The sequence below is a fragment of the Arvicola amphibius genome, chromosome 4, assembly GCF_903992535.2.
Source record: "Arvicola amphibius chromosome 4, mArvAmp1.2, whole genome shotgun sequence".
In the NCBI taxonomy this organism is placed as follows: Eukaryota; Metazoa; Chordata; class Mammalia; order Rodentia; family Cricetidae; genus Arvicola; species Arvicola amphibius.
Window position 1 is genome coordinate 54,967,891 of NC_052050.1, and position 26,985 is coordinate 54,994,875.

At 41.6% G+C, this 26,985-nt stretch overlaps 1 protein-coding gene across 1 annotated transcript in view; it reads left to right on the top strand.

The window, feature by feature from the left end:
* Dnah9 (dynein axonemal heavy chain 9) overlaps positions 1 to 26,985 on the top strand; it is a 342,434-nt gene that overhangs the window by 161,125 nt on the left and 154,324 nt on the right. The window contains exons 39-42 of the mRNA XM_038324554.1: positions 13,811 to 13,976; positions 16,151 to 16,253; positions 16,746 to 16,985; positions 25,283 to 25,444. Of these exons, the coding sequence (XP_038180482.1) occupies positions 13,811 to 13,976; positions 16,151 to 16,253; positions 16,746 to 16,985; positions 25,283 to 25,444 (671 nt within the window). The remainder of the gene's footprint in view (positions 1 to 13,810; positions 13,977 to 16,150; positions 16,254 to 16,745; positions 16,986 to 25,282; positions 25,445 to 26,985) is intronic.

Here is a 26,985-nt window from a genome sequence, read left to right on the forward strand (position 1 = left end):
CAATTCAGATATTTAGATAGAAGATATTTGCATATTTGGCAATGACAGTCTGACCTAAGTCATCATCACTTTGCTTGCTGTAACTTTAATTTTTGTGTGTGTGATAAACCTATGTCTGTGATGTGAAAATTCCCACCACAGCCTACTGCAAGATACTAATACAATGTCAGAGAACATGGAGTCACTGAGAAAGAGATGCCCCCACCATGCCCAATGCCCCATACTCCCTTGGATATGAACAGAGGAAAGAACCTCCAGGGAACAATGCAGCAAATCCTTTAGGATATGATGAGTTTTGTGTTTTTATCCCATTGTTATTATTGTTACTTATAAGTTCATTCTTTTGAAGTAATGTCTCATTGAACACTCAGACAAGTACTGGGAGGAAGGGTTCTGCCAACGATTGGAAAGGAGGAAAGCTAACACCTAGTGTCAAACAGTGAGCTCAAAAGACATCCCCCCCGGGCTTGCTCAACAAAGAGGCAAACTAGTAGAGTTGTTGTGCAAAGCCCTGAGTCTGATGACCCACTGTTTCACCCGCCGCTGGGATGTCAGGCACTGTGGATCAGGAAGACTGAAAGCATGTGGCTTAGCTATACAGGGCAGGCAGCATGCTGGCAGAAACAATGACTGTTTACAACGGATGTGCAATGGCAAGCAATGGGATGCAACCTAATTACTCACTGGGGTGAAATAATTTGCAGAGTTACAGGCAGAAAATCTTCACAAGGGTGCGGTTGAAATTATTTCCCTAATATTATCAAGTGACAAAAAAGGAGATACAAGTCAGTGTGTGTAGCACTCTCTACATGATGAGTTAAAAGAAGATAGATAGAGAGAGATGATAGATAGATGATAGATAGATATATATAGAGAGATGATAGATGATAGATAGATAGATAGATAGATAGATGATAGATAGAGAGAGAGATAGATAGATAGATAGATAGATAGATGACAGATAGAGAGAGAGATGATAGATAGATAGATAGATAGATAGATAGATAGATAGATAGATAGATAGATGATAGATAGATAGATGATAGATAGATAGATAGATAGATAGATAGATAGATAGACGATAGATAGATAGATAGATAGATAGATAGATAGATAGATAGATGATAGATAGATAGATAGATAGATAGATGATAGATAGATAGATAGATGATAGATAGATAGATGATAGATAGATAGATAGATAGATAGATGATAGATAGAGAGAGATGATAGATAGATAGATAGATAGATAGATGACAGATAGATAGATGACAGATAGATAGATAGATAGATAGATGATAGAGAGAGAGAGAGATGATAGATAGATAGATAGATAGATAGATAGATAGATAGATAGATAGATAGATAGATAGATGGAGAGAGAGATAGAGAGAGATAGAGAGATGATAGATAGATAGATAGATAGATAGATAGATAGATAGATAGATAGATGATAGATAGAGAGAGAGATGATAGATAGATAGATAGATAGATAGATAGATAGATAGATAGATAGATAGATGGAGAGAGAGATAGAGAGAGATAGAGAGATGATAGATAGATAGATAGATAGATAGATAGATAGATAGATAGATAGATAGAGAGATGATAGATAGATAGATAGATAGATAGATAGATAGATAGATGATAGATAGATGACAGATAGAGAGAGAGATGATAGATAGATAGATAGATAGATAGATAGATAGATAGATAGATAGATAGATAGATAGATAGAGATGATGATAGATAGATAGATAGATAGATAGATAGATAGATAGATAGATAGATAGATAGATAGATGATAGATAGATGATAGAGAGAGAGATGATAGATAGATAGATAGATAGATAGATAGATAGATAGATAGATGATAGATAGATAGATGATAGATAGAGATGATGATAGATAGATAGATAGATAGATAGATGATAGATAGATGATAGATAGATAGATGATAGATAGATAGATAGATAGATAGATAGATAGATAGATAGATAGATAGATAGATAGATGATAGATAGATGATAGATAGATGATAGATAGAGAGAGAGATGATAGATAGATAGATAGATAGATAGATAGATAGATAGATAGATAGATAGATAGATGACAGATAGATAGATGATAGATAGATAGATAGATAGATAGATAGATAGATAGATAGATGATAGATAGAGAGAGAGATGATAGATAGATAGATAGATAGATAGATAGATAGATAGATAGATAGATGGAGAGAGAGATAGAGAGAGATAGAGATGATAGATAGATAGATAGATAGATAGATAGATAGATAGAGAGATAGATAGATAGAGAGATGATAGATAGATAGATAGATAGATAGATGATAGATAGATGACAGATAGAGAGAGAGAGATGATAGATAGATAGATAGATAGATAGATAGATAGATAGATAGATAGATAGATAGATAGAGATGATGATAGATAGATAGATAGATAGATAGATAGATAGATAGATAGATAGATAGATAGATAGATAGATGATAGATAGATAGAGATATATGGTCAGCAGTTAAGATCCCATGCTACTCTTGCAGAGGATCCAGGTTCAATCCCCAACACCCATATTAGGTGGTTTACAACCACATGTACTCCAGCTCCAGGAGATCTGACACCCTTGTCTAGATACCATAGGTACCTACACTGATGTGTACATACACACACAGGATGCTTTTAATTTACGAATGCCTATTACACAATGGCTACACACCATGGCACATACATATTCTCTCCAGACGGACATATAAGAAACTGGCAGTAGTAGTGGCCCCTGTCATGAGGACACTAATACTGAGAATATGGTGGATAATTAGATGATTCTTAAATGAAATATTTCAAGAGTGCAGAGACATCCATACGGTGACACAACAGATGCCCGGGTACCACTATCCAGACTCTGCAGATGTTAGTACAGCTGCCCCACACATCCTCCTCCTACTCCTTATTAAAGTGAGTACCAAACCCAGAATGCATCATTATACAAACTCTTGATACCTACCTGTAGTCACAAAACGTACAGTGCTCTTATAAATGTTAAATATATATCATACTGTTCTCTCTGGCAACTTCCTTTTTATCAGTGTTTTGATACACGCAGATCTATTTCATTTATTTTCACTCCTACATAGAATTCTATTTTGGGGATAAATCAAGGCTCTTTTATTCATCATCCTACTGAAAGGCAGCATAACTTCCTTTTAAAATTTGTGTTAGTTCTTTGAGAATCACGTACCGTGTGTTCTTGTCATATTCACATCCTACCCAACTCGATCTGTCCCCTTCCCTACATACCCAACTTTGTGGTTTATTTATTTTATTTTTTACTTTTCTTAACCCATGACTGACTTGTGCTGCCCATATATTGGATGTGTAGCTTTCCATTAAAACGTGGTCAACTTATCAGGAACCACAATCTTAAGAAAACTGATTCTGTCTCTCCCAGCAATTATCAGTGGCCAATAACTCCTTAGCTGGTGGGCAGGGGTGACTTTGTGCCTACCTCCTCTTATCCATCTTGTGATTTGGTTGGGCCTGAGATCACACAAGACTTGTGCATGCCATCATAGCGTCTGTGAATTCATATGTGCTCTACTGTGTCGGAAGACACTGTATCTTTGAAATCGTCCACTGCCTAGGCTCTTATACTGTTTCCACACCCTTCTCCACAATGATTGCTGAGCCTAGGGAAAAGAGGGTATGGTGCAGATGTCCTGTTTAGAGCTAAGCATTCCTCATTCTCTTACTCTGTGCACCTTGACCAGCTGTTGGTCTCAGTGTTAATTGCTGTCTATTGCAATTACAAACTTCTCTGATAAGGACTGAGAGATATATTAACCTGTGAGTATAATCGTTAATCAGTATTGGTGACTTAAATGCTATTTCCCTTTAGAAGAATAATAGTAGTAAATTATTCCCAAGGCCTATCACCTATCTGGCCGTAGGTTCTTAGCCAAAAAAAAAAAAAAAATGGTTCCAGGTATGTGTTTCATCTTGTGGAACAGAATTAATTCTAATCAAATAGTGATTGGTTACTTCCATGATAGTCATACCACTAGTACGAAAGTGGGCATGTCTTACCAGGCTTATTATTATTACTGTAGCTCCCAGCATTCACAACTGGGTAAGATGGATGATTTCTTTTCTTCTCCAGTAGTGTAAATGGCACCTTTCCGAACTCTGAAAATTAGAACAAATAGGGATAAAGCTTCTTCCATATCAATACCCACTTGATTGGTATGGTATTTATATGTTCTCTGACTCAAGTGTATGGTATTATCAGCAATAGTGTTTTACCATCAAATATTAAGGAATAGTTAAGATCATTAGCAAGGGCCTGCAATATTTGGGGCTCTGTGGACTTCACTGGCCAACAGCTCCAAAAGAAGTAGCCCATTCTTGGTACTGGGCTTTTATTTGGTAGCCTGTGGTGTCAACTATGAGCACGATGGCACAATTAGGGTAGGTTCTAATGTTAACTTTTGTATCTATTACATATAAGTATATATCTATATACTAGGAATAGGTTTCCATATTATTTCTGCAAAGGTCTTTAGTGTTATTTATCACCCCCATATTCCTTTACCTACCCTGCTCACCCATCTCCCACCCCAGTTTAAAACCTCTCTGTTATAGTATTACTCTATTACTCTATACTACTGACCCCCCCACCTCTTACTAATTTCCTGGTATCTGTGATTATTTCTAATGAAATACACATATCTGAAGGTTCAAAGTTTTTATCCACAAATGAAAAGAAACATACAACGTTTGTTTTTCTGGAATGTGTTAGCTCACTCAGAATGATCATTTCTAGCTTCACCCTTTTGTCTGAGAATTTCATAATTTTGTTTTTCTTAACATCTGGATAATATTCCATTGCATAAATGTATCATGTTTTCATTACTCATTCATCAATTGATAGGCATCTAGGCTATTCCCTTGTCCTACCTCTTGTGAACACAGCGTCAATGGAGACAGATGAGCAAGTGCCTCTGTTGCAGTACAGACTCCTTTGAGTTATGTCCAAGAGTGGCATAGCTGAATCATGCAGATAAATATATGTTAATTTTTGATGACCCCCCATTCTGATTTCCATAGTGTTTGTGCCGTATTCTACTTCCAACCAGCCATGAATAAATGTTCTCCCGTTCCTTCATCCACGCCAGCAGTTGTCATCGTCTGTGGGCTGTTTTTGTTTATTTGTTTTATTTTGTTTTCGGGTTTATCTCAGCCATTCTGACTGGGGTAAAATGAAATTTCAAAGTAGTTTTAATTTGAACTACCCTGATGGCTGAAGATGCTGAACCTTTAAAAAAAAAACATCTCTCAGCCATTTGTGTTTTCATCTTTTGAGAACCTGTTTAGTTTCCTGCCCATTTTTTTAAAAAATTGTGTTGTTTGTTTTCTTGATGCTTTATCTTTTGAGTTCTCTGTATATTTCGGAGAATAGCCCTCTGTCAGATGTAGCCAATAAAGAATTTTTCCAGGTTTAAAGGCTCCATTTTATGAAAGGTTTTATGGAATTATAGCAAATATAGTAAACTACACATATTAAAGTGTAAACTTTGGTCGGTTTTAAAATATTTACACACCCATGAAACTGTTGTCATTGTTGAAATACTGAATGTGCCCACCTCCAGGTTTCCTCATGTCCTTGATAATCCCTCACTGCCACTCTTCCACCCTGCCCTAGGGCAGACATCCACCAATCTTCCTTCACAGCCAGAGAGTTTGTGTCTTCTGTTACTTCGTATACTAAAACAACATAATGCTCTTTTTGCTTGCCTCCTTACTCAGCTGCATCTTAAATTAACCCATGTTGTTCAGTGTCAACAGTTCTTTCTCTGCATTCTTGAATAGTAAGATAAAATTTGTAAAACACTCCAGATGATTCCTAACACAAAAGTGCTTAGTAGGATAAATCTATTATTATAATAATATTAACAAAATGCTTCTCAAAGTTGAGACTCTATGTTCTACTATATTCCTCCTAAGCCACAGCTGCCAGGATCAAAAGAGCATAAACAAATTTTTCTTACTTAACAAAGAAACTGAAAAAAATTATTCTGAAGAAAAAAAAAGAGCTAATAGTATTTGGAAGAAGTAGTATTGCTTTGAAATAAGAAATAACCGCACCCCCCCACAGGCCAATCTCAAAGAGTCTAGGGGACATTTTGCAGCTCATCCATTGTGTTCGCCCAGCAGATCCTTTTTCTTCACCCCAGAAGTTCTTGCATAAAGGAGGCACCTGCCTCTCTCTTCTCTCAAGGCATCCAGGTCTGGAGTCTCCATTGAGTCCTCTTTGAACCGACTGAAATGCAGATGAGGAGTGTGCTTCAGGCATTCCCACAGCTCACATAGCATTACAGACAGCATAAATCCAATGCTAATATAGTCAGCCATGTGCTGAGAGCCCCATCCCTGCCCTAATTCATTTCATCCCCTGGCCACCCCATGACACCTCGTTGGTAATGCTTTTAGGTATAAGTATCAGAAAAACCTAATGATAGTGATATAGAAATCACAAATATATACAAACACATGCACACACACATGCACGCATGCACGTATGTATGTGTGCGTGCACATGCACACACGAAGTCCAAAGGTAAATGATTACAAGCTCTAGATCAATTGTTTAATGATACCTGTGTCAAATTATTTGTTATTCCCTTGCTTTATCCTTCAAGATGTCTGAATGGCTTCTGCTTCATCCATTCCAAATAGAGAAAGGAGGGATGTGGTGTCCCACACCTGTAATCCTAGCTTTGGGGTGCTGCAGCAGGTGAAGCAAAGATTGGAAGACCCGACATAGATGGATAGATGTGGATGGGTGCATAGATGCTTGGATGGGTGGATGGGCGGAGTACTCAGGAACCGCCTCCGTTTGTGCTTGTGTCTCACTATTCACAGTAATGGCCACCCTAGCTGGACTGCATCAAAAGAGAATGAAGTTGAAAGCATGATGGTCACAGGTCTGACCATGACTTCCTTTTTCAGAAGATGAGCACACAAGGCTTACTATTTTAAATGTGTCTTCTTTCAAAGTCACCCTATGAGTTAGTGGCAAAGTTGTCTGATTTCATCAAACTCTATGGCACTTCTACTTTGATACCCTGTAAGGCATGCATTTTAATTTCCACAGTAGAATGCCATCTTTGCTCTATGTGCCTGACCTATGGAGTGTGCTCGTATCTGTGTCTGGGACTGGGACTGTAACAGGACCTTCCTTCATCACGAGAAACCTCTGGCTTTAACAAGTTACTCTCTGCTCCATCCACAGTCATGCTGGCAGTGCTTCATCTCACGTAGAAGTCGCTGTTCTCCATCCCACCAGATTCTCCACACACCCAGCTGTATGGCCTTTCCTCCTTTGGCCAGGCAACAACCTAATGATTCATCTTTGCTTTCTGTTGGGGCTCGCCTGGATGAAAGCTCACTTCAGCTTTCTTTTAATGTCTTTCTTGTTGTATCCTGGTATTTCCTTTATGAATAACTATGACCTCTACCTCCAAGACTGTCACCTGGAACAAGCTTTCCCTTAGAAGAGGTGGAATTCTACTCCTAATCTAAGATGTTGTGGCTCATGAAATTAGACAGATTTAACTCTGAGCTTTCTAACAAGCAGTTCATAAAAGGCAAATGTGAGATAGCTTTTATGGAGTCTGATAATTGTGTCATCTTAGATTACTGGTACAAATTAAGTTGCCTCTCTTTCCAAATTGGTTTGGGATCCCTTTGGGTCTTTGTTTTAGTAGATCTTTTTCTGTCTCCCCAGATCTTTGCTCTTCTGTCTCCCCAGATCTTTGCTCTCTTCTCATTCTTTTAGAAAATGGGAATAAGCTTATAATAATAATGATAATAATAATAATAATAATAATAATAAAATTTACAAAGAGCCACAGAGTAACCAAGACAAGGAAGAGCTTGGTTGAAAGTCGATGGACTCAGAGTTTCTGCTGAGAGGGGCTGGCTGAACGTCATGCTCACGGCAATCCTGCAGTCTCTCATCGTCCAACTGCGATTGAATTATTAGTTCAACAAATACTTGAGAGCTTAATTACACTAATTAGAGAGACGCTCAGAGATCTGAAAGTATAAGATGAGTCCCTGTGACCTGCTCATTAAAATTTAAGGTTACCGGTACCTTCAAAGATTTACTCACATCCATTCCTCACAGGAATGCTGTGCTCGCACGGCTATAGGTAGAAAGCTCACCATCTTCCGGAAGGGGAATGACACAAACTAATGCTAAGTCATCCAGTGAGCAAGAATTCTGCTTGAAATTGTGGTGATTCAAAAACAAAATGATACTGGAAGCACTGCCTTCAGACAATAGAGAAGTCGTTCCATAAATTATAAAACGTAGCAGAGCCATTAAAACAACGTTTCAAAAGGATCTTTATTATCAGATAGAGAAATCTGCAATAGAGCCAGGCACTGTGGCTCACATCTGCCATCCCAGCCCTCCAGAGGCTGAGGCAGGAGGCTCATTAGTTTAAGGCAAGCCTGTGCTGTATAGTGAGACTGTGTCACAAAAAAATGAAAATAATTATAAAATATATTAAATAAAGACTAAAATATATAAGCAGTATGTTCACAACAATTATGATTAGTAGAGATTTTAAAAATCTAATAGAAAAAAGGTATCTTGAATAAAGTACAGGATAAGAATATTGAAAGGACTGCTAACTGCTTGGTGGTAGAATTCTAGAATATTGAAAGGACTGCTAACTGCTTGGTGGTAGAACTCTGGCCAATTGTCACTTTCATCTCTGCAAATTTTTGTGCATTCTAATCTTTCCAGAATGAATATGTATGATTTTATAGTCATGCAAAGCAAGCTATTTCTTGAAAGAATACATCAAAAGGAATTACAGATACAACCGAAAAGTCTGAACATAGGAAAAACTTAAATAATCTGAAAGGAAAATAGTTCAAACACGAGTACACAAATCATGTGATTGCGAGGGAAGTCATGATTAATTAATTATTGATGCTATCTACAAAAAAAAATATGGAGCAGGCAACGAACTGAGCGTTTCTAAAGGCAGAAAGCAATTGGCGGCCCTGTGTAGACAATGTTGCCAGCTGTGGTTCACTGAGAGTCTGCAGAGTCTGCAACTGAGCAGACTTGGGGTAAAGCCCTGGCTTTGTCTCTTTATAGTCATTTGATCTTGGCAAAAAACCCCTTGATTTGTCTAAAGCTCAGTCTTCTCCCCTAAAAGACTTGTGAGAGGTAAACACAGTTCATCAGAGGGGCTCTAAAGGGAGCTGGTATCACAGTTTAGGTCAGCTGCTTACAACAGCAGTCCCTGGCATACCAGTATGGATGCATGAATGTACTATCCTTGAATCTAGATACTGGAGGACCAGAATGGTTGGGAACAACCTAAAGATGCTGAGGATGAAGGCACAAGGGATTACTCACCCAGTGTAATAGTTAAATGGTTATTGTCAAATTGACAAGATACAGAATCAACAAAGACACAAACCTCTAGACATATCTGTAAGGGGTTTGGGAGTCAGAAGGCTTTTCTCCATCTTGCCTGAAGCCACTGGACGAGTTTCTATCCACCTACCAGGTCCTTCTTGCTAGTTCCCACAGCCACTTATGAAATAACCACTGCGAGGCTTATTATCAGTTACAATTGTTTGACCAATTCCTTAACCTTACTGGCTAGCTCTAACTATTAAATTAACCCATTTATATTCATCTGTGCATTGCCATAAGACTGTGGCTTACCAGTGTGGCATGTTACTCCTTCAGTGGCTACATGGTGTCTCCTCACCTCTGCCTGCCTCTCTCTCTCTCTCTCTCTCTCTCTCTCTCTCTCTCTATATATATATATATATATATATATATATATATATATATATATTTCCTTGAACTCCCCACCTAGCTTTACTCTGCTAAGCCATTGGCCAAAACAGCTTTATTCATCAACCAATAAAAGCAACACAAACAGAAGGACATCCCACATGAGAATTTTCTTTTTTAAAAAATTCCACTTTAAATTCTAACCACAATTCTCCCACCAAACCCCTCTCCTCCCCCCTCCAGCCCACTCCCTATCCATTCCCCCAAAGGGTAAAGTCCCCCCATGGGAAGTCAACAAAGCCTGACAAATTAAGTTGGGACCATGCCCCACCCCCGCATTAAGGCTGGGCATGGCATCTCACTGTAGGGCATGGGCTCCAGTAAGCTAGTTCATACACCAGGGATAGGTCCTGGTCCCACTGCCAGGGGCCCATCAGATAGACCAACCTACACAACTGTTTCCCACATGCAGAGGGCCTAGTTCAGTCCCATGCAGGCTCCACAGCTGTAGGTCTGGAGTCATAGGTTCCCATGAGCTTTGGTTCAGCTGTCTCTGTAGATTTCCCCGTCATGATCTTCATCTCCCTTGCTCATATATTCCCTCCTCCATCTCTTCAACTGGAGTCCTGGAGCTCGGCCTGCTGCTTGGCTGTGGATCTCTCCATCTGGTTTCATCATTTACTGATGAGGGCTCTATGATGACAGTTGGGGTAGTCACCAATCTGATGACAGGGCAAGGCCAGTTCAGGCACCCTATCCACTATTGCTGTAGTCTTCACCTGGGTAATCCTATTGTAAGAGGTTTTCTAGATTGAATTTAACTGAGGTGAGACAACCACCCTAGACATGAAAGGCACAAGGGATTACTAATCCAATGGCTTGGGTCTTGGGCTGAATAAACAGGATAGAGCAAACTCACCTCTCTCTGCTTCCTGAAGATGGATGCAATGGACCAGCTGCTTCCTGCCTTGTTTGCCATGATGGACCTGTACCCTCAAGCCTAAGTTGCTTTCATCAGTATTTTATTATAGTAACCAGAAAAGTCGCTTCCATGTCCAGTGAGGAAAAAGGCGTTGGGATCAGCACTGTAAGATCTAGATCCCGGTTTCAACAAGGAGCTCAACCTTCCTTGCTTAACTCCTGTGCCTTTAATTCCAGGATGGAGGAAAGATTTTCTTCTGCCAACTCTTGGGACTTGCTATAATGTTTTCATTCATCCCTCAACTGAATAAACCATCCCTGAGCATTCTTCTGTGCGCTAAAGAATGCTAATGAAATGAAAGAAGCTCTGTCCTCAGGACTTTGGATTCTCATATGGAATGAGTGGGTGAGATAACAAGACAAATAACAAATATCAAAGCACATTAAGTAGTAATGAGTGTCATAAAAAGAAAAAAATTAAACAGAAGTAGGGGAAAGACGTGGCGGGGACTCAAATTTAGCCAGAATACTAGGAAGACCTGACTGGATGGAGGACATATTTGAGTAAATAAATGGAAAAAAAAACAAGTCATGCTGGCATTTGGAAGAAGAGGATACCAGGCATAGGACCCCGCCAGAGCAAATTCTCTGGGGCAGTGAAGGATGCGTGTCTCAGAAGCAGGTGGTCAGGGCAGGGCATGAAGAGGTAGTCGAGCTGAAATAAGATGTCTTGGAGCGCTCAAGCAGGGCGCTAGCATGATCTGGCTCACTCTTCCCAAGGGCTCCCCTTTCTGAAAAGGAGTGGAGCAGGAAGTCAACGTGATGGACTGGGGTAGCGCTACAACTACCACAGGGGAGCCAGAGCACAAGATGGCAGCCACTGCGAAACTAAAACGGTCTTCACATGGAAGATGGCGGTCGCAAGAGATGGCGATCGGGAATAATACAAACACGGGTCTCAAACAGATGGCATTGCTCCCTGAAGCCACAGACTGAACTGGGCCATTCCACACAGGTCTCAAGAAGTTCAGTAGAAAATATACACAAACGGGGTGGGCTCGACTCAGACCTGTGTGTGGCAAGTCAGACAGAACTCAGCCGGAACAGCTCAGCGAGGGCTGCTCTCCTCATCATCAGTCCTGTTCGTCTTGCGATATCAATATCAACACAGGGCCACAAACTTAAGCCACGTCCCTCCAACCCTACCAAGAAGCAGAAGTGCCCCTTCAGTATCATCCCGGCTTAGACATGAGCGGAAGCAGAGAGAGGTCCACAAGGCGGAAGACCCTGCCTTTCTCTTGTCCTTCCTTTCTTGGGAGAGTTTCGCATATTCCATTGGAGACAATCCAGCGCTCTCCAAGGCCACTTCTTGCTAACTGGGGTGTTTTTCTTTTCCACCATCCTGTAGATGTCTAAAGAGCTTAATCAACCCAAATTACAGGGTCTGCTTAATTCAAGGGTTTGATTTGAATACCATTGCCTTGGGAGGTGGAGAAACAAGTATTCCTTAGAAGAAGTTTCCTATTAGCAGGACTGTTCTCAAAGCGTGTCCTTGGCAGCCCATTAATTATATTTCATTTTGACAGATCTTGTATATAGTTGTTATATCTTTAAGGGGGGGAGAAGGTGTTGGGTGATTAATTGGTTGATAGTGTATGTTAATTGCATGCTAATTAAATTTAAATTTAATTCATATTTGAAACACTTAATTTAACTTGGGCCCAGGAAATTAGAATATTCAAGTGTCTTGAAGGAACTTGTCTTTCTATCTGTCACCTTCCTTATCTGTTGACACTTTCTCCTTGTTTACAAACTTGTTTTTCAGGAGAAGAAATCAGATGGTTCTTGGGGATCCCAGCTGTAATAAGAAAGTGTTGGTTCTTGCAATCCATAAATTTTTAATTGCTTTACTAAAAAAAAAAAGTGAATTCTGACTCTCCACCCTATTACTTAAGTTTGTTCTGAACAAGCCCCATCAGGCTGGAAACGGTGTGTGTACTTCCTTCCCCCTGGCTTGATAATGGGAAAGACAAGCCTAAGAGCTTGTGTCTGTACTTAGTGCTCAGAAGGTCACTGTTCTTCACCGATATGGAGCCATAGAACTGAAGGCAGGCAAGGGCACTGCTGGATGCCTCCCAGACATTCTCTAAGTCTGTTTTTCCACCAGAACTCATGGAGAACCCCAGGAGGTGAAGATTCTACCGAGATTGTTGCCAAAATATCCAATATTCATCCCACAGCTCTCAGGGTCAGAGGGGCCCCTAGCTGAGTCCTGGAGCCTCAACTGTTAGTCTCCTACGTGTCTTAGGCACAGTGGTGAAGTCTACCAGGGTCCAGTTCTATGTAGAGTTTCTATTTTTTTTTAAGATTTATTTATTTATTATGTATACAACAGTCTGCCTCAATGTATGCCCGCACGCCAGAGGCGGGCGCCAGATCTCAGTACAGATGATTGTGAGCCACCATATGGTTGCTGGGAATTGAACTCAGGACCTCTGAAAGAGCAGCCAGTGCTCTTAACCTCTGAGCCATCTCTCCAGCCTCCTATGTAGAGTTTCTTAGGAATAAAGACCTTGCCTGTCTGGTGACTGTGGATGCAGCTTCAGTTTCGAACCTGTTACACAACAAAAACTGGGAACCCCAAGAATGGCAAGTGCATGGGCTTTGGGGCTTAGCTGTTTGGTTTTGCATGCTGGCTCTCCCCTAGCAATGCAGCTGAGTACTTCTATGCTCTGGCACCCTTACCTCTGGAATGGAAGATGGTACATTTTATCACCCTGTGTTGTAAGAATTAGATCAGATAGTAAACACAAACTAACAAAACATACAGTGAGATGCTCCGTGCCGGGTGGGTAGTGCCGCAATTGCTGCCTGTTCCCTCCAGGTTCCTCTTCGGTCCTGTAGAATGACTAATCTAACAGTATGATAGCTGTTCTTTGTGCATTCACGAGAGTACCCCTCAGCTTGTCCTGGGCATATACTGCCTCAGTGTTCACTTCTAAGGTTCAAACTTCCTTCCCTAACTGACTGGATCTCTCCTCAGCCGTCCTGGAGAAACCTCTAGAAAAGAAAGCTGGCAGGAATTATGGCCCTCCAGGCAACAGGAAGCTCATCTATTTCATTGACGATATGAACATGCCCGAGGTGGATGCCTATGGGACAGTACAGCCCCACACTGTCATCAGGCAGCACCTAGACTATGGCCACTGGTAAGTGTCCCTGCAGAAGGGTTTCGGGTCGCTCAGCTCACTAGGGGTCACAGTAACAAACTTCATTCACCTCCAGTGCCACAAGAGGAGGCGCCCAGGGTAAGCCCCGTTCCTTGGGGTTTCTATGGTTCTTGGAGTGCTCCCTCAGAGGAGAGTTTTCAGGGCAAAGGAGTACTGAGCTCTTGCCCAAGAAGGAAGCTACGGTTTTCTAAAGGACTCATTGTCATGACCTCTGGAGATTGGGAAAGATGGGTGTGTTGGATGTGTCAGATGATGGAATGGGAATTTTGCGTTTCATTGGCTGTGGGCTATACAAGCATATGGAAACATACCAAACTGCACTAGATGCACCATTGCTATTTTTCAAATATAAAGCTATGATAGACAATTTTTAAAAGAAAACACTATCTCAGATTGCATTCTTTGAGACTTCATCTAGCTACAGAGCTGGACTCCCCCATTGCTCCCACTGTGGCCCCCGCAGGGGTTCTCTGATGATTAGGCTGACCTAGTTGGGCTTGACATATTCAGAGCAATGCAGAGTCTCGTAATTTCTCTCACAACATCCTCGTTTGTAGTGGCAGCCAGTCTACACTGGCCAGGAAAAGTCAGTGATCTGAAACAGGTCTGTCTCTCCCCTCCTTCTGTAAAGACAGAATGTGTGTGTGTGTGTGTGTGTGTGTGTGTGTGTGTGTGTGTGTGGTGCGGGGGTGGGGGCTCAAGAGAGAAATAAGAGAGGAACCGCAGTGATGATGCACTTCCCAGTCCTTCCTAAAATCTCTGTCAAATGCCATTAGCACCTTGCCCTCTGTCCCCACATTAGGATTTGAACTACTAAACGCTCTAGGAGACATAGACTAAAGCTAAGCTGTTCAACTTTGCTTTGTAGTTGCACACCCTAAGTAGAAAGTAGAAACAAAGTCTGCCTTCTCACTTCCTTTCTTGGCGTGTACTATTTCAGAGCCTCTCCTCTCCCCTCCATTCCCAGTGATTTGGGTTTTCTGAGGAAACCGTTGCTAAGTCCATCCTCGCTTCTGTAGACCTTGCTCACCGCCTTCCACGCTCCCATGACATCTTCCCTAAAGCATTATCTCCTGTATATTGGCTTCATCGCCTTCTACTCCTGAAGTCTACACTAGCTGTCCCCATCTCTTTGCTGGCTCCTTCATGTCATTGAAACTTCTGTTTTGTTTGTTAAATAACTTTCTCCTACGGCCATGCTCTCTTTCTTCTGTGTGTAACTAAATTTCCCCGTCTGTTCTTGCTTCCCGCTCAGCTTCCAGCTCACTCTTGAATGCATTTGTCTTTGATTTCTGCACCCCTCCACCCAGTTTCTGAACTGTTCCTGAAAACCTCCTAACTATTTTTACTGTGGAATAGGAGGGACCCTGTCGGGGAGAGGTCTTTCTTCTCTCTACATTGCTAATGGAGGAGCGCTGACTTCCATTGCTTTCTGGGCTGCCCCTTCCCCCTGATTTTCTTCTGGCCTGTCAGTCCTTTTCTGTGCTTGCCTCCTGGGCTAGTTTCATAGATATTGGGTTTCTCTTCTGTTGTCTTGGGTTGTTGTTTCTTCTTAGTCTTTCAGTAAATCTAGGCTTCTACTTTTTTTTTATTTAAACACCTATGGTGATTTGAATGAGAATGGCCCCTATAGGCTCCTATGTTTGGTCCCCAGTCAGTGGAACTGTTTAGGGAAAGGATTAGGAGGTGTGGCTTTATTGGAGAAGGTGTGTCTTGGGGGGCAGACACTGAAGTTTCAAAAGACACATGCAAATAAATCCCCATGCACTCTTGCTGCCTCTGGCTGTGGATTAAGGTGAACTCTCAGCTGTTTCTTCTCTCTGCTTTAATACTCTCACCCTCTGAAACCATACATCAAGTTAAACACCGTCTCTTAGAAGTTTCCTTGGTTATAGTTCTTATCACAGCAAGAGAAAATAAGTAAGCCACAACCCAAGCACATGAATCATGGAACACGTCCTGCTTCACTTTGAGGAAGTGCTACCTGCCACATAAAACTCTCACTGTGAGTTTGGTTTGGCTTGTTTTGTTCAGAGAGAAAGAATACCACTACGGGACCCAGCCCACCCTCATACTCATAGCTTCCTGCCTCTGAGTGTCTGGGTTCCAGATAAATACCACTGAAGGTGGCTCACTGGAGGCCTCTATTTCAGGTATGATCGGAACAAGCTGTCCCTAAAGGAGATCAGGAACGTACAGTACATCTCCTGTATGAACCCCACTGCAGGCAGCTTTACCATCAACCCAAGGCTTCAGGTATGAAAGGAGTCGAGCATGGGCGGTGATTCTAAGTCTGAATGCTGTCTATCAGGGCTGATGGCCTTTGACTATCAGCGGGAACTGGGCCTTTCCTCTGCCCAGCCTACCAAAGGGGCAAACCAACTTGCATTTCTACGATAAGAGCCCCTAGACTCAGTGTCATGGGATCAAAACCAGATGAGTTCTCAGAGTTCACGTGACTCAACTCCCTCATTATTAATAGAAGACTTCTGATAGATGGAATTACCTTTTCAAGAGCATATAGACACAGTGCCAACTCAGATTTAGATTCAGATTCTTTTCCCACTATCCCATGTAGTATCTTTGGCCAAAGCTTTGATGCCATTGGTCTTCCAGTCACTTTGGGTTCAACCTAAGTTCAGATACAGAATCTTTGATTACCGACCCCAGTTCAAAGCAGCGATCTTCACTGGGTGATAAATGGTGTCCAACTCATGCCTGTCCTATGTTCCTTGTGTCTTTCTGCAGCGTCACTTCAGTGTGTTCGTCCTCTCCTTCCCGGGGGCTGATGCCCTCTCCTCCATTTATAGCACCATCCTGACCCATCACCTGAAGTTTGGAAACTTTCCCACCACCCTGCAGAAATCTATCCCTCCTCTGATCAACCTAGCTGTCACCTTCCACCAGAAAATTGCCACCACGTTCCTGCCCACGGCAATCAAATTCCACTACATCTTCAATCTCAGAGATTTTGCCAATATTTTCCAGGTAAGTTTGTGATAGGCTATGAAAGCTTGAATATGATCCATCGGCTCCTGTTCTTAATGAAATAGATGGTGAATGGCAAATCCATCTCAACAAAGATGCAAGTTGCATGGAGTTGTGATCATAAATAGGGAAAGAGTGTCATGGGCTCCATGAGGAAGATGTCAACAAAACAAAGTTTTATTTTAAAGCTAAACTATTTCTCAGCAAAGACAGCCCATTTCTAACTTGGTTCTTTTCTTCCAAAGCTAGCATCAGGGAGACAATGATATATTAGTATTCTAGTATACTGGGAAGAATAAGGGAAAAGATGGACAAGAAAGTGGAAAGAAAAGAGAGAATGAAAAGGAGCAATAAAAGGAGGAGAAGGGAAAGAAAACAAAAGGAAAAAGGACAAAGGGGGAAAGAAAAGTAATTGCTTAAACCCCTTGATTGCTTATACTCATTGTTTTTATGTTGAAAAGAAATGTCTCCCAAACTCAAGTCAGAAGTCCTGTTACAGCATTCCTAAAATGTCATTCGCCATCTCATATACAGCCTCAGTCCTACAAAGTCCAGATTCACTTCCAGAACAAATCTGTTTCAGATATAGTCTAGTCTGGTCTTCAACTTGAGATCATCCTGTCACAGCCCGTTAGAGGTGAGACTAGCTATACAGTTAGATCCTATCTCAAGAATAACAAAAGCCAAAGACCCACTACCCTGGAAAACTTCCGGTGCTGAGGCTCCTGGTACATGGGAAAGTCTGTGCTTATTGATAATTAGTTCTATGCTTTGAGCATTATTTGAGAGAGAGACCCATGTTGAAATTCACTGAAATGTCATGGAGACTGGGCATCGCTGTCTGCATTTCCTAAATGAAAAGCAAGAGGTAAAAATGTTTGGTCAAATTCACATTGCTCTTCAGTGGCAGTGCCAAAGGAGAACTGGTCAACCACCCCGACTAGAAGCAACCTTGCCTCGGCTCCTGCCTGGACATTTGCCTTGACATCTAGAAATCTTAAAACTGACTTCTCACTTCAATACTTTGCAAAGGATGTTGTTTTGGTTAGTTTTTATCAAATTGACACAAACCTAGATGTATATGGGAAGAGGGACTCTTTAATTGAGAAAATTCCTTCATAAATTTACCTGTGTTCAAGTCTGGAAGGCTTTTTCATGATTAATAATTGATGTGGGAGGCCCAGGCCAAGGCAGGCTGTGCAATCCCTGGTCAGATGCTCCTTGGTTGTAATAAGAGAGTAGATTAAACAAGCCACAGCTCTCCTCCATGGCCTCCTTATTTGTTACTGGCTTCTGACTTGAGTCCCTGTCCTGACTCCCTCGGGAAAGCTATAAGATGAGATAAACCCTTTCCTCCCCAAGTTGCTTTCAAAAATGGAGTTTTACCACAATGATAAAAACCCTAAGACAGACATTATTGCCTCTATTCAGTAGAGACTTGGAGAAGTTACTGGCCAGCATTAATTTCTGAGATGTAAAATACTTAGGGAGTCAGAAAGCATGAGGTGGTGTCAGCCTAGGTCAGCTGGGTGGGGGCACTGGTGGCAGGTAGTGGAGAGGTAAGAGATGAGACTACAAGATAATTCAGGAACCTGAAGAGGCCCTTGTGAAAGGTTCGGCTTCAGTTTTTATTTGCTGAGCACAGCACTAAGCCTTCCCACCCATTAATTCATCTAATCCTCTCAACAGCCACAGGAAGTCAAACACTGACTACAGTCGGCCTTCTTTAACCTTGAGTTCCACAGAGCTGGATTCAACCAAGTGTGGGTTGAAAATACTTTGAAGACTTGAATCTGTACAGAACCGATTGTTTTCTTTCTGATCACTATTTCACAGTTTGCACCAGACATGTGCACAGCTGCTGAGCTCTTCGTTGCTAGTCAGAGCGACTATGGTGGCTGTAACAGGAACTGTAAAGGCCAAGAGATAATTCTCCCCATGGTCAAGTGCAAAACCCCAGGAGGCAAGACTCCTCGGTGGCACATTATCCCTCCCTCCACAGTGTATTGATGGATAATAAATGCCTAGGAGAGTTAGTGCGGAAAAAGAGGCCGAGGGTAGGGCCACAAGAACTTACTCTCATTTATTGTCTTTCTTTTAAATTTTTTTATATTCTATTAATTTAACTCTATTAAAGTATAGCACACAGACAGAAAGCACACAGGACCCAAGGAGATGGCTCGGTTAATTATCAGAAGTGACCACACTTGAAATTACACCTTGCTCAAGAACTAAAATGATATACTCTAGCACCCCCACAGCTCCCTTCTTCCTTCAATCTTTCCTTCTCTTCTAGTTCTCAAAATTACTGGACTTTGCTTGGTCCTAGATCTCAACTTTGTAACAATAAAATTTAAGTCAACATTACTAATTCATCCAATGTTTCTTTTGTTGCTTATTTCTTTAGTCCTATTGTTGGGCTTAAAAGTAACATTTGAGGCAGGGCATAATGTCACAGGCCTTCAATTCTAGCATTATAGACACAGAGGACCAGGCCGGCTATGAGCCTGAGACCAGCATGGTCTACTTATCAGGTTGAACGATACAACGAGACCCCGTCTCAAAAGACGTAACGTTTCTCTTTCTTTCCAATCTTTAAGTTTTTTATTTCTTTTTCTTGCAGTATTTTGTTGGCTCCAGTTTCCAGTAGAGTGTTGAAGAGGAGTGTGAGGGCACAATCTTTCCACAGTCAGCACTTTTCAGAGAGAAAAGGGTTAACAGCTCACTGGTACAATGTTTCCCACAGGTTTCTGAGGGTGCTCCTGGCCGTGGCCGTGGAAAGATGACTTGTCGTGGCTTATTAAGAGTTTCGTTCACAGCTGAGCACAGAAACTTAACAACTCTGCTTTTCTGTTTGAATAATCAAAACCTTTTTTCTTTCCTAGTCTGATACTGTGCTAAATTATATTAATTACTTTTGGATCCAAAGTTAACTTTGCATTCCTGGGCATGTGGTTTCTCCCCACAGCCTTTTGTTGTGTTTCTGCTAACCTACTTCATTTCTACCTCTGCAGCGCTAAATTTCCTTCCTTGCCAACCTCAGGTTAGAAAATTTAAATAAAATACTTTGGATTTTTTTTTTTGCCCCTTTGGGTTCCACTTCTGGGAGATTTTGTAAAACACCGCATGGTGCTTTCCTCACGTGTGGACAGCCACCTAGCGTCTTCTTTGCAGAAGAGTGAAATTATGAATTCCATCTGTTTGATACGCACAGCGCTACTGCATTTTGTATCGCATATTTGCCACAGTATCGTGTAACAACTTAGTAGGCCAAAAATTTCCTGGTATCTTTGAAGGCTTCCTGCAGTCAGAAGTCTGGTTCTCCCAAGAAACTGTCTTTTTTCCCCAAAGACTTCAGCTGGCTTCTGGAGGCCCACCTCCACGGCAGGCTTAAGGTCTGTAGCATCTGCAAAGGCTTTGTGGCCACAGATACAGCCTGCATCTGACCCTGTGACCTCTATCTACCATTCTGAGTAGCAGTTAAGTGTGACATTCCTTCTCTTCTGTCACTTCTGCAGAGAGGTTATCAACTGTTAGTCCTTTGGGAGTTTTTTTTTTTTCATTTGTCTGTCTTTCTAGATGGAAAGAAATACCAACATTTGACTTTATTGACTGTTTTGTGTTGATGTTTGCTTTTTAAATATATTTTACTATTATTTGTTCTTCTATTTGTTGCCTTCCTATTTAACTTGGGTGTGGGATTCCTGTAGTTTATCTTCTCACTTCTTGACATGGCGTCTTACCTCAGTCCCTGTCTTCTTGATTTTTCTGTAGGGTTCACTTTAGGCCACTGATGATGTTGGCAACAGGCAGGTTTCCCCATGTTGCAAGGTTTCTGATCTTCAGTACAGCACTTGTCTTACAAACATTTAGAAGTCTTTTGGATTTCTTTCAATGATAACTACCTAATTCCATTGATTTTATTCCTTGGAAATTCATTGAAATTTGCTGTGTTTCCCACAATTCAAGCCACATGCACTTTTGAGAAATGTATTCTCAGATGCTGGGTATAGTTTTATTAATACATCAGTCAGCACAAGCAGACATAATCTTTTCTGAATATTTGTTATCCAAGGTTTGTTGAACCCATGGTCAGAGAACCCACAGTTAGGAAAGACATCCATTTTCTTTTTTTAAATCCAATTTTCTTTTTTGATTTTTTTTAATTTATTTATATACTCACCATAGTTTCTACTCCTTCTCCTCCTCCCATTTCCTCTCCCCACCTTCTTTCTTCCTTCCCCCATCCACTCCTCAGAAAGGGTAAAGCTTCCCATGGGAGTCAACAAAGCATGCCATATCAAGTTGAGGCAGGGCCAAGCTCTTCCCTGCTGCACCAAGGCTAAACGAGGCATCCCATCATAGGGAACAGGTGCCAAAAAGTCAGCTCATGTGCCAGGGACAGGTCCTGGTCTCACTGCTAGGGGCCCTACAAATGGATCAAGCTACACAACTGTCACCCAGAGGACCTAGGTCAGTTCCATGTAGGCTCCCTGGCTGTTGGTCTAGAGGCTGAGCTCCCACAAGCCCCAGGCAGCAGTCTCTGTGGCTTTTCCATCATGATCTTGATTTTCCACGGTCATCTTCTCCCTCCCTTTCTTCACCTGGACTCCCAGAGCTCAACCCAGTGCTTGGCTGTGGGTCTCTGCTTCCATCAGTTACTGGATGAAGGTTCTACGATGATTATTATGCTATTCACCGATCTGATTACTAGAGAAGGCCACTTCAGGCACCCTCTCCACTATTGCTAGGAGTCTTATTTGAGGTTATCCTTGTGATTCCCTGGGAATTTTCCTGGCACCAGGTTTTTCTCCAACTCCATAATGGCCCCCTCTATCAAGATAATCTCTTTCATTGATCTCCCTCACCATCCCTCCCCCAACATGGCCATTATCAGAATACTTCATTTTTCCATCCCCCATCTCTCCCTTCCCTACCCACCCTGACCCTAGTTTATCCAGGAGATTTCAGCTATTCCTTCTTCCCAGGGCAATCCATGTATCCCTCTTTAGGATCCTCTTTGTTACCTAACTTCTCTGAGGCTGTGGATTGTAGCCTGGTTATCCTTTGCTTTACATCTAATATCCACTTATGAGTGAGTATATACTGAGTTTGTCTTTCTGGGTCTGGATTACCTCAGTCACTATGATATTTTTCTAGTTCCATTTATTTGTTTGCAAATTTCATGTCATTGTTCCCCCACACACACACTGAGTAATACTCCATTGTGTAAATGTACCACATTTTCTTTTCTGTTATTCTGTTGAGGGGCATCTAGGTTGTTTCCAAGTCTTGGTTATTGTAAATAATGCTGATATAAAAATGGTTGAGCAAGTGTCCTTGTGGTATGATTGAGCATCCTTTTGGTATATGCCTAAGATTGGTATCCCTCTGTCTTGATGTAGATTATTTCCTAATTTTCTGAGAAACCACCAAACTGATTTCCAAAGTGACTGTATAAGTTTACATTCCCACCATCAATGGAGGAGTGTTCGTTCCCCTTGCTCTACATCCTCTCCAGCATAAGCTCTCAACACTGTTTTTGATCTTAGCCATTCTGACTGGTGTAAGATGGTATCTCAGAGTCATTTTGATTTGTAATTCCCTGATGACTATGGATATTGAGCAATTCCTTAAATGTCTTTTGGCCATTTGAGATTTTTCTGTTGAGAATTTTCTGCTTAGATCTGTACCCCATTTTTTTTTTTTTTGGTTTTTTCAAGACAGGGTTTCCCTGTAGTTTCTAGAGCCTGTCCTGGAACTAGCTCTTGTAGACCAGGCTGGCCTCGAACTCAGAGATCCGCCTGCCTCTGCCTCCGAGTGCTGGGATTAAAGGCGTGCGCCACCACCGCCCGGCCCCCATTTTTAATTGGATTATTTGGTACTTTGATATCTAGTTTCTCAAGGACTTTTTCTTAGGCTCAGATTTTCCATATTCTTATGTTTGAGGATACGAGGCTTTTGGCAGTCAAGCCTGGCAGTCGTGCCTTTCTGTGATATTGTTCGTCTGCTCATGCTGTGAGACCTAATAACGCGTCTGAGATCCATTCTACCTGCACTACTTGTTTGTGTAGCCTCCATTCTGTTTCCTCTCTCTGCCTTCCTGTATTTTGTATGTTTCTGTTGTTTTATTTCCTCCCTCTTTTGAGATAGACAGTTTTTGGCTATTTGTCTAGTGAATGTTCTTTCCATCATAGTTTTGTGAAAGTTTGTGTTTCTTCATTCAATATCTAGACCGTCTGTGAACTGGGGTTCTCTTTATCTCCTTCTGGGCTCCCTTGGTCTTATCTGGCCCTGATGTTCCCAGTAGTTTTGGTTTGTTATGCAGTTCTGGTTGGTTTTCCCATGTGCAGATAATTTGAGGATTAGACAATGATGTTTGCCTTTGGAGGTTACACTCTTCTGCTTATCTGAGCAGCCATGAAACCTGCAGTGACTGCTACTGGGTCTCGAGCCTCCCTGTGAGCCTGACAGCCTTCTGGGAGCTTCCCTGTGGGTTTGAACCATGGTTCTCCTCCTTAGTAATCCTTGCACCTAGTTTTCATCCTCCCTACTCCATGAGACAAGACGAGATCATGCAGCAGCTTATCTCCCCCTCGTCTCTGACTTTTCCTTTTCCTAACCTCTATCCATCGTTTGTGACTCGATTAAAGTCTCAAGAGGAAAAGTAAACGTTAGTTCTTTGGCTCATCTCTCCAGTCTTCACTGTCTTAGTCTCTCTCTCTCTCTCTGCAACAACTGAAAATAGGGAGCTTTAAAATGACGTATGTGTCTTTCCTTGTTGATCTTAGTGGGTTGATCCAAGACCAGTCAGTCAACCATTACTGAAACTGAAATCTTGATGAAGGTTGTTGCTATGCTACATGTGTGGAAGATTTAATGCTAGCCCACTCTGTTTCAGCAATAATTCGCTTCAGGAGGCTAGAGAGATGTCTCAGTGGTTAAAAGTATGTATTGCTCCAGAGTTCAGGTCCCAGCACACATATCATAGCCTCCCATAACCCCAGATTCAGAGGATCTGATGTCTCTGGGCTGTGGGCAAATACAGTTATGTCCATATAACCACACTCAGATACATACACATACAATTTTCAAATAAATCTTTCAAAGGGAGCATCTGTTGCAAATCTATGTCAGACAGCATTCTAGGCACTGGTGATACACTGACAAAAATCCACTGTAATTACAATGAAAGCTGTCTGCTTCCCTCTGCGTGTTGTCGTGAGCTGCAATAAACAAACTTAGAGAGAAATAATCTGAGGAAATAGTGCTTCTATATGGAGATTTACACAGAAACAACCTGTTGGGTGTATCAGAGAGGGTACTGTTGAACAGGAGAGGGGCACCTCAGCCGTCTTCAACAAAGGCATTAAGGAATGGAATCATGAAAGACAAGCACAGGAAATGAACAAGAAATAAAAAGTGTGCAGGATCAGAAAAACAAAATCAAAAGTGGAGAGTAGGCAGCACAGAAAGCGACGATGAGGATGATCATGAAGGAGTGGATTGTAGCAATGTTATGACCAAGTGTTTGTGTTGTGTAGGTGAGTCTGGGTATTCTCATAAGACTAACAAGGAACCATTAGGTGGCCCCATGTCCTCCAGGACAAGAAGACAAATAAGAGCAAACAAGATGATGAGATTAACTAATTAATTAATTGGATACTATTGATGTTGTTCATTCTGCCTCCATTTTCTTTTTTATTGAAAGCAGATGTTCATGTGTTGGCTAACAATAGCAAAGAGAGGTGTCAGAGACTTGAAGAACCAGCACATCTCTATAACACCTAAGAAGGGAACTCAGTCGAGATGAACACATTGGTTGCTGACCTGCAGAGGCCAGCTATTCCCGTCCTGTCATCTGTCATTATTCTGACTTTATGCAGTCAATCATTGCCAAAATTGATTCGCAAAATGAACCGCGTAGGACTGAAATATAACATGTCTTTCCCCACAAACTCCTTCCGAGCATCCCATGTCCACTCCATCACAACACACCCTTTTGAGAGATAACCCCAGACACCATCCCAGATTGGACAAAATGCTCCAGAGCGGTGATTTTCAACCTGTGGGCCATGACTTCTTTGGCAAGCCTCTGTTTCCAAAAACAGTTTACATTATGATTCATAACAGTAGCAAAATTACACTTATGAAGTAACAATGAAATAATTTTATGTTTCAAGGTCAGCCTAACAGTACTAAAGGGTCACAGCATTAGGAAGGTTGAGAAGCACTGCTCTAGAAAGTTCTTTTCAGTTGCTGTTGTTAACATTGTCTGTTGTCTGATCTCCCGGAAGGGCATTCTCTTCTCCTCCATGGAATGTGTGAAGTCCACCCAGGACCTAGTAAAGCTCTATCTGCATGAATCAAATCGGGTTTATCGGGATAAGATGGTAGAAGAAAAAGATTTCGAACTTTTTGACAAAATCCAAACAGATTTCCTCAAGAAAAATTTTGATGTAAGTATTGCCTGTAATGTTTTGGTTTAAAAAGTCAATAGAATAATGACCATGTAGATGATCAGCCAAATTAATCTAGTTTACTAAGTTCGGGAAAGCCAGAGAATGGGCTAAAAAGAAAATCATGATTTTGCTCAGCCAAAAAAATGGAAGGCAAGGCATAGTTTATCCACAGATCTCACACTGAAAGGTTCTCATCTGGTTCTCAGGCACATATGATGCCAAGGCCCCTTATCACTCCCTAGGTTCATATCTCTGATGGTGTTCAGCATCCTGAGACTGTGAGCTCTCATCTCTCCCATGGTTGCCATTTTGAAAGTATTAATAACTAGAAACATTGAGCAATTCTAAAACAACGTTTAGAATGACTTGGGACACTAATGTTTTACATTAATGACTTAATGTAGTTCCCTGTCCAGAAATCAGAGAAAAGAATGACTAATGACCTCACTAACTCCTTCTCTTTCCCCTCCTCCTTCCTTTACTGTGAAAGAGGGTTTTATTATACAGCTGAAAGGTTCTTGAATTCTCTATGTGTTCAAGTCACTATAAAACCCAGGCTAGCCTTGAACTCTCCATTCTTCTGCCTCCACCTCCTGACAGGTAAGGTCACAAGCATGTCCCACCACATGTCCCTCTTTTCTACTGCACCATAGTTTTGTGACTGTGATCCTCAAAACGTGCCCTACTAAACAGTTGGAAAGGAGCCTTGATGGAAGTAATAGAGAAGGGATTCATACGACACCTCTCTCTGGAAACTCAACGCTGCATTTAACACTTAAACCCAGAAATCTGAAATCATCCCAATTCACAAATCATTTTGCAAATTCATTGCACCCTAACTTGCCTTTGTCAAGAGCTCCTAACTCACAAAATGACTAGAACATAGAATGTGACTTGGAAAGTTCTGACACCAGGTCACTGCCATTCCCAGTGTTGAAATGAACCCACAACCACACAGCACTTTCAGGCAGAGCTGCATGCTTTCTGTCCTCTTCCGAATTAAAAATAACCAAACCCCGTCTGCCATTGCATTATGCTCTCTCTATACTCAGTGAATTATTATTTAACAAGATACCTTAGGCTGGGCAATTTACACTTGGGTGTATTTGCAGCACAGGTCTAGAAGCTGAAAGTCCAGGATGAGGTGGCCCCATGGTTCGGCCTCTGTGGGGGGACTCATGGTAACAGCAGGTGCACAGGTGGAAGGGACAACATGCTCAAAGGGGATGGGATCAATGAATTAGGCTCACTTTTCAATTAATAACACACTCTTGGAAGAGCTGACAGCACATTGCCCAAGATCAGAATCATTAGCTGCAGAGGGCAGTGTCCCAGTGACCTAATCACCTTTCATCTGGCCCCCACCTTTTAAAGAACCCAGTGTGCATCACATAGCCAAGTAGGGATCCAGCTGTCAACATGTAAACCTTTGGGGAGCAACCCAATCTACACTGCAGCACCCACTCTGTGTCAGCTCCGTATTTCCTCCTGGTAAGACCCTGTGTGGACCTCTGAGGATGCCATAAGCCATCCCAGTC